The 9,184-nt window shown below is 44.7% G+C and overlaps 1 protein-coding gene across 1 annotated transcript; it reads right to left on the bottom strand.

The window, feature by feature from the left end:
* On the bottom strand, window positions 1-963 carry LOC144103640 (uncharacterized). The gene has a single exon (XM_077636305.1). It carries the CDS (start codon window positions 961-963, stop codon window positions 1-3), a length of 963 nt encoding a protein of 320 aa, XP_077492431.1.
* Window positions 964-9,184: the final 8,221 nt, after the last annotated feature.

Genomic DNA, 9,184 nt, shown 5'->3' with positions numbered 1-9,184 from the left:
TTATGTTCTTACCTGCAACTGTGCTGCGCTGGCGTACGCTCCTAGGACAAAGAGCTCGGCGCACATGGTCCCAAAGCCGACGACGTCCATCGAGATGTTTAAGAAAGACCTGTTCGACGTCAGGATATAGTATCCCCAAGGTGAAGCGTTCAGAATGTTGAGTGGTATGCTGACCAGCAGGCACATACTGAAAATCCTGTCGCACCGCACAAAGGCGCTCCACAATTGACAGAACCTAGTATGTTGGGCCTCCAATTCAGATAACAAGATCGGTCGACCAACACCCAAGCTTTCTACGTCTTCGTTGATGCACCTGAGAAAAGAGGCGAACACCCGGCTCAAGTACATCGTCCAGCTAAAGAATACCATACAGACAGTTTCGGCAAACACCAAGCTGAACACAGCGTACGCGACCTTCATGTGAAGAGGTTCCATGTAGCCGTCGAATTCTGCAATCTCGTCGCATATGGAGAACAGCGCTGCCACTGAGAAGATGACGTTCAGCAGGACGATGAACTTGGCCGTTGGCCGAAGTCCTGCGGGTCGCTGAAACGTTGATTCTATGGCTTCCATCTTGTTTACGATTTCACACAGCTCGCGCGAATATCTCACTAGAGTCACTATGTTCGCGAGCTGTATGCCCACGCAGCGGACAAAATAAAACATGAGGATGCACTTGTCTATGGCAGGCAGCGGCTGACCTTCTTCGTCTTGAGCCAGGGTAACGACGTGGTAGCCGTCCTGGATCATTGCGAGTGCGTAAAAGCACCACGATGCGACGGCAAAGACGAGGTATGGGCTGCACATGGTTGCTGACAGCCGTGATTCTCCGTGTACAGTCTTCCAAGAGAAGAAGGAATATCCGAGGTACCTGTGGAAAGTGCTGATCATCTTCACACCATCCATGAAGGAGGCGTAGCCGAAGATCTCGCTGTGGACGGAGGCAGACCTAAGACGAACCATGTTGAAGATGTGGTATACAGCTCGAACGTTCAATTCACTACGAAAGGATGAGACATTGGGATGTGCGGACGTGTCTAGCCTGTGCCGAAGTGCAGGTAGAACACCAACGGCTCCCTGCTCTCGTTCACTACTCGGGTCAGCCAAGACTGTGTTTCGCATGCTCGCTTGCGCTCTTGTTTCTGTTTATTTGCCTTCCATTGCAGCGACACGCTTCGCATTCCATTAGCGTAATGACGGCGCCATGGGCGCGTCCTTAGCGGTAAGCGGGGTCGCCGTAGCTTAGCTAACGTTTGCCTAAGGCGAAGGGTGTGAACTCGAGGTCATGCCTCGCGCCGCAGAATTTTTTTATCCTTATTTTCGTGGAACGCATGTCTGGCGCTTGCGGCAGCAAGGAATGCGTCTGATTCTAATATGTGTCTGTTTAGTTACAGTGGGTCAGGCTAGCTTGCATCATGTCATTAGCAGAGATCTCACTCTGCGAACAGTTGCACGATGTTATTAACAGCGCCTACTTCCGACATCCTAATGCTGATATTTTTTTACTCGGCGACTTTAACTTCCCGAACATTTCCTGGTCTTCCAGTTCGCCTACTCGTAATCCGTTCTCTTCTGTTAGTAACGATTTCTTAAATCTTTGCTCAGTCTTTTCGTTATCTCAGTTAGTCACACAACCTACCAGGTTAACGCAAGCTGCCGCAAACACCTTGGATTTAATACTAACATCACGCCCCGATCTCGTCCCGCATGTAACATACATGCCCGGGTTAAGTGACCATTTAGCAATTGATTTTGAAATATGTGCCCCACCTCCTGAAACTAACATGATAAAAAAGTGATCAGGGACTACAACAAAGCTAATCTCGAGGTCGATAACAATGAGCTGTCTCTATTCCTTGACACCTTCCTTCATGGTTTCGAAAACCGGTCAGTAGAAAATAATTGGAACATCTTCAGTAACAAAATCCAACAAATAATCGACAAGCACTTTCCCCTACGAACCATTTCTTGCAACTCAAACGCACCTTGGTATAACCGTTATCTCAAAATATTATCGAACAAGAAAAAACGCATGTTTCGTGGTGCTTCACGTTCCCCTTCAGACGCCCGGTGGAGCGCCTATACGGCAGCTACCGACGCATATGTAACCGCACTCAAGAACGCCAAAAGTAATTTCCTCAACAACACTTTACCCTCCATGCTTACGAATGATCCCCGAAAATTCTGGCGCACAGTTAACTCAAGAAAAGTTGGCTCAATTCACTTAACAGATCCTGACGGACTCCCTATACCGGATGCCGACTGTCCAGATGTATTAAACAAAACTTTCAGCAATAACTTTGTTATTTGTCTTATCACAGCATTACCACCCTCTCAGTCATATGCGTACCCGATAATGGACCCCGTCTGCATTGATCCTAGCGGCATCATGAAATTAATTGACAACCTTAAAACATCATCTAGCCCCGGCACTGACCTAATTAACAGCAAACTTTTGAAAAGCACCTAAACGTATTTATCACTTATGCTTTGCAAGATTTTTCAGCAGTCCATCGACTCCTGCACTCTTCCTGCTGACTGGAAAGTCGGGAAGGTGGTTCCGGTCCACAAATCAGGTAGCAAAAGTTCTCCTCTCAACTACCGCCCAATTTTATTAACCAGTATTCTCTGCAAATTACTAAAGCACATCCTATAGTCCCATATCGCTAACTTTCTGGAAACTAACTCGTTCTTCAACAGCGCCCAGCACGGTTTCCGAAAATTTCTCTCATGTGAAACGCAATTAGCATCATTCACTCACAATCTTCATATTATCATTGATAAAGGCTCAATAGCTGACTACATATTTCTTGATTTCAAGAAAGCTTTTGAAAAAGTTTGTCATCGACTCCTCCTCTTCAAACTAGCCAAACTAAACCCTGAACCTAACATCCTACTTTGGCTTGAACAATTCCTTTTAAACCGTTCCCAGTTTGTATCATCTAACAATCGCAACTCCTCATTATGTTCCGTTGGTTCTGGCGTGCCTCAGGGCTCTGTGCTAGCTCCTCTGTAGTTCCTAATATACATTACTGACCTACCTGACTGTGTATCCTCTAACATTCATTTATTTGCTGATGATTGTGTTGTCTTTCGGGAAATTAACCGTTCGGACGATACTAATGCCTTGCAACATGATATGGATGCTATTACTAATTGGTGTGACTTGTGGAAAATGGACCTTAATACTTCTAAATGTAAAGCCTTACGTGTCTCTAGAAATTACTGCAGTCCTAGCGTCTATTACCTAAATAACAGTGCGCTCGGATCCGTCACTTCCTATCGTTATCTCGGCATCGAAATCTCTTCTGATCTTACTTGGTCCCTTCACATTAACACCATAATTAACAATGCTAATCGCATGCTTGGTTATCTTCGCCGTAATTTTTCTTCTGCCCCCAGCTCACTTAAAGTCCTCCTGTACAAGACACTAATCCGTAGCAAACTAGAATACGCTGGATCCATTTGGGACCCTAGCTGTGCTAACCTAACCTATGCCCTGAAGCTTGTCCAGAATAACTCAGTTCGTTTCATTCTGCATAACTACCATCGAACTGCTAGCATATCATCAATGAAACGCATGTTAAACCTTCCTTCGTTAGCTACTTGTCGGAAATTTTCTCGAGTTTGCTTATTTCATAAATTTTTTCATATGTGTCCCAAGATTCTTAGCGCACTCATCCCTTCGCCTTCGTACTTCTCATCTCGTCTGGACCACGCACGCAAGGTTGGAATTGCTCCACTCAGGACGAAAACATGCAGCAGCTCCTTCATTCCTCGAACATCCAAAGACTGGAACCACCTTCCCGGATCGATTTCCAGCATTGTAGACATTACTCATTTTAGAACCGCATTAGTCACCAATGTATATGTAGATCATTAATTTGTCTGCTTTGTGTTATCTTTACTGTATTGTATTTATCTCATTCAACCACTCCCCTCTGTAATGTCCCAGGCCTTGAGGGTAAAATAAATAAATAAATAAATAAATAAATAAATAAATAAATAAATAAATAAATAAATAAATAAATAAATAAATAAGAAATCCAGAATGTTGGCATGTTCTAGGTCTTGCGATTAATTAGATTCTACATGTGCTGAAATTTAAAAAGATGAAAAAGCTGCAACTATTAAACAATTTGGTAAGGAATGGCTTCAGTACTGAATCGCTTTGGTACTGAATCGGCTTGAGCACTGAATGAAATCAAGAATTTGAGGAACGTTTGTCTGATGTGGCTACTACATTACAAATGGAGCCTTTTTAGCCTCAATCTCTAAGAATAAAACGCGAAAGCATTTAGGTTGCCTGCTATGCTGTCTGCAATGGGCATATAATATTCTTGCGATTTTCGCGAAAAAAACAGCGCTTGGAATCGGAACACTATGCATGGCTCATCAACTTATAGCATGTTCGAATACCTTCCATTCGATTATAATATGCGAATATAATAATCCAACCTATTATCTACCTTAATCTACCCACTAATCCCTACTAATGCACGTTAGTTTATTTTTGGGGGTGGGCCTTGTTCCGAAATTTTGGGGGTCTTGGAATTTTAGGGTGTGGGCAACCTCCAAGTATTGGGGAACCATCAGAATTTCAAATTTGGGGGTGCCCTACGATTGGTTCACTGGTGGTCACGCGGTGTTAAGACGTCGCAACAGTTTCAGTCGATTTCATAGATAGCGGCGAGTAACGATACCATTTCTGGGGCAATGGTGCAGCTGTCAAGCGATGGGCCACTGCTGTTTCAAACAAATTCACCCACCGGTGGGGCTTGTGAGTCCCAGGTTGCTCTTGCCGAGCTCCCTTAAGGCTAATGCGCAGGGGCATGGCGGGCACGCGATAATGGAATTTTCTTTCACTCCCTCCTTTATCCCTTCCCTTACGGCGCGGTTCAGGTGTCCAAAGATATATGAGACAGATACTGCGCCATTTCCTTTCCCCAAAAACCAATTATTATTATTAGTTGGTAACAGTGGGCAGTTAGATCACAAACCGGTGGGCATATTGCCACCTGCCATGGTGGGCAGGTTGTGATGACGTCACAAGGGCATGTGACCTCTCTCGACCGTTCATGGTATTTCTTGACAGAGAAGCTGCAAATATTTTCTTACACGACCGTCTAAATGCTGTCTCAGTAAAAATAGCCTACAGTGATCGCACGACAAAGCGTGTCAGGTTCAGCATGAAATTCTGAAAATCCTGCTGCATAAAATCCTTCAAACATTAAGCATGATGTAATTATATTAAAATTTTGCTGCTTTACACTAAAAAAACGAATATACACCGCAGGCCATGATCACAGTGACCGTGAGAAAGCAGATTCGAAGATATAAATGCTTGTTTTCATTTCAGTAGTTGCCCGTGTAAAATTTAAATTGCGATAGCAGAGTATGAACGGTTTGTCGTAATTTTCGTTTGCTTGCGGCAACTCTGATAGCGAGATCAGAGTGGCGTACTCTCTTCCTCAAGAGTGCTTCGCGAGGGCTCAGATTTCTGATGCGGTTGGTATCTCAAATAGGGTCTCCCTTTTGTGGCGATAGATACATTTCTGTAGCATTTCGAGCCTTCAGCGTGGCGCGCTGCCACGCTGTGGCTGCGTCCATTCCATTCCATTCCAAAAACTTTTATTTCCATCAGAAATGGAGACCCCCTACTCCCTACCCCTGGCGCGCAGGCCTAGGGGAAGGGGCCGGGGCCTCCGCGACTAGATGCAGGCAAAGAGATGCTGGCTCTTCGCGTCCTCTACCGCCAGATGGATGGCTTTCCTCTGCATGGCGGGGTCCGCACTTTGCAGAAGGGTCTCCCGGGCTTCTCTACTATTTATTCCTTCATTGACCCCTGGGGAGTGTGTGCATTGCCAGATTATGTGGTCGAGGGTCCCCCTCTCCCCGCATTCCTTACATTTATCGTCTATGTCTTCGTCTTTCAGGACGTGTGATGCCCATACCGGATTTATGTAGTTTCCTGGCTGTAATCTGCGCCAAGTTGTTGCCTCTCTGTTTCCGAGGTCTTTGTCCGGTGGAGGGACGTTCTTCGCTGTAATCTGTAGTTTTCTATTATCTCCGTGTATGTCTGTAGTCTCTCGTCAAGCTCCTTGCAATCGGGTGGCTCTGCTCTTGCCCGGAGGTAGAGATCTCGGGCTAAGAGGTGCGCCGCCTCGTTGCCTGGAACTGACGCTGTCACGCTGTGACGTGGTTGGTCACGTGGTGCGGAGCAGCTTTCGGCGGCGCGCGCCGTGGCTGGGCACGTGGTGCGTCACGTGGTTGGTCAAACACTAAATCGGACTTTGGAATTCGATGAACTTGTTCCACTCGGCCAGCTGTAGCTATCGCGTCACTCCCTGTTTAACCAGAGGTAAACCACCGACAATTTTTTACACATTATTAGCGTGTGCAAATGAGGTAGTGAGGCAACTGCCGTTCGAGCTGTGATCTGCAAATGAAGGAAGCTTGAGAAGGACTAGACTGCGTGTAATCGCACCAAGCCATCACGAAGCAGTACGAAATGAAGCGACGCCACTGAATTAAAAGACGCTCAACACAACCCCAACCAAGCATTGTTCCCATAGATATTGATTATCTCGCTCTTTCTGGCATCACCCTAGCAAAAGTGGTCTGTAGACTGTCTGTAGATTTCTTAGACTCTATAGCCTTCCTGTAGATATTTCCTTTTGTCTATTCTTGGTCTATAGAATAAAAGTGTACGGCCATGAATCTATAGGTTGTCTATAGACTTTCGGTGGGGCTTCTATTGCCTATGGACTAGGCTCTAGGATTTGTCAATAGAAAGTCTACAGACTTTATAGACAAGAGTTTATGGACAGTCTATAGACTGTTCAAAGAAGTTTTTTAATGGCAGTGGCGTTTTTTATTGAGGAAAAGACGCATTTATCGCTGAAAAAACTGGTTTTAAAAATATTCGACGCCGTCTAATCGAACTCATGGCGTCTTTATAGAAAAGGAGAGATTGGCGCTGGTTTGCGGTGAATAGCAGTCTAGCGTAGACTCTGGAATCTCTGGGCGAAAATAGGTGACGACGAATGCATTTTACTTTAGAAATCTGCCAGTGATGGAGACACCTGCATTTCGGTTCTTGATCTTTTCTAGGTTATAAGAGGTTCATTTCCGCTGACAGTGTTCTGTTTGTGATCCGAACGGGGTACTCCATCGATACAGACCAACAACTGTTTGTCCGCAACGTCCCTTAAAAGACAATTTTTTGCTTCGAGTTTCCATTTTAACGGGGCGTGGCGTACAAGTGCAAAATTCTGTCTTTAAAGGAAGGCAGCCATGTTGAAAAAGTGGTTAACTTTCTGTGTTTACCTCTGATCTACACAGCACATGACAAAGGAGCATCCGTCAAAACAGTGCACAAAAACAGCAGAGCGACAAAACAGCGCCGGGAAAAAACAGCACAGTTACAAAACAGCATAGCGAAAAACCACACGCGTCAAAACAGCACGTGTGATGAAGCGGCACACCAACAAAACAGCACAGCGAAAAACAGCACAGAGAAAAGCAACACGACGAAAGAAGAGCGCAGGGAAAAACACAGCACGAGGACAAAACAACATGTCGGAGTACGGTGAAGCGCTGCTGGAAGAGTGAACATTCATAGCCATAAACGAACGTTAAATCACAACACATACGGCAGCGACCTTTGGAGGTAGTCAGTGCTCGTTTCACAGACTCAATAAGGAACAGGGTAGGGTACTATTCGCGATCTCAAGTATACACTGTAATGGAATGAATAACGCGGAAGAAGTTGTTCTGGAAGGATCGATTCTTCTCGTTGACCATCATGATGCTGTATTCTGGCAAATAAGCACGAAGAATAGGGCTGTGGGTTTACCAAAAGTTTTTCTTCAGAACTCTCGCTCTTGGCAATTCAATCTTCAGCAATTTCGTTTGGAGGTCGCTATAGGGTTTTCATACACTGAAAATATCCAGCACGCGATGCTTACATTTACCGATGGCAGGACGGCCCGAGCCAAAATTTTCAGATTGGTGTTTAGTTAGGGCGCTGCACAGTGGTTGTCTGAGGCAGACCGGCGGTTATTTAGCGAAATGGGCTGCAGAGCGGACCTGTATAAATCATGCATCAGCGTGCATTTTCTGTGCAATTTCGGAGTGTAATTTTATATTGAAGCTTTTGTTTTTACTTCGAAGAGAATTATCTGAAAACATCAGTTTCCGCAACACTTGACCAAAGATTTTTTTCGCTTAGAAGCCAATTTTATTAAAACATCAGTTTTCGACAAATTTGACCCTTTTGCTCAGGAACTACACGAAACACCTAATACACACCTGACCTAACAAACACAGGTGGGAGTCTACTGAAGCAGAGTTGTAGAATGAATACAGGAAATTTCGTTTCACAGGATGTTTATTGCCCACTCTGGCTTGAAGATTAGGTGCAGATACCTGAGCCATTTTATCTCTCAGTTGCGCATATTCTTCTTCCATAATACAGAAAGAAACTAGATCATTGAAGCCAAGCAAGCAATGAATGCATAACCACTTGTTCTGCCATATGCACCGTTAAAGCAATTCTGTTCCTCAGTGAATGAGCCTGCCCTGTTTCTTAATGAACCAGCGAAATGAGCACATTTGCGGTTATGGCTATGACAGTTCACCCCTCCAGCAGCGCTGCGCCGTACTCCGATGTGCTGTTTTGTCGCTGGGCCGATTTTTCAGGCGTGCTGTTTTGACGCGTGGTGTTTTTTCCCTGTGCTATTTTGTCACCATGCTGTTTTTCTCTTTGCTGTTTTCTCGCTGTTCTATTTTGTGCGCTGTTTTGACGCATACTGTTTTGACGTGTCCTGTTCTTTCGGGTTCCTAGGTATCGGACCACCACATGAGACGTATGGTATTAAAATCAGAAAATAACTACATGAAAATATAGAAAAAAGTCTACAGCATTTCAACGGCAATAAGGTTATACAGTTGGCCTATGATAGAAAGGAAGCAAGAAAATAATTTTATTAAGCCTTATGTGTGCAGAATATAACAGTGTAGCTAACGTGTAGGCGGGTCAGCTCAGTTTCCAAAATTGGATAGACTGACAGTCAGTTTCTGCTCTAACTGTCATTGCAGGAAGAACTACGGTAAAAAAATGCATTGAGTTAACAGAGTTTTAAGTTTAAGTTTCATTAAGTTTCCGTGCCGTCAGAGCTTA

The sequence above is a fragment of the Amblyomma americanum genome, chromosome 9 (genome assembly GCF_052857255.1).
Source record: "Amblyomma americanum isolate KBUSLIRL-KWMA chromosome 9, ASM5285725v1, whole genome shotgun sequence".
Taxonomy (NCBI): domain Eukaryota; kingdom Metazoa; phylum Arthropoda; class Arachnida; order Ixodida; family Ixodidae; genus Amblyomma; species Amblyomma americanum.
The sequence above is the reverse complement of the archived record's forward strand: the minus strand, read 5'-3'. Positions and strand labels throughout refer to the sequence as shown.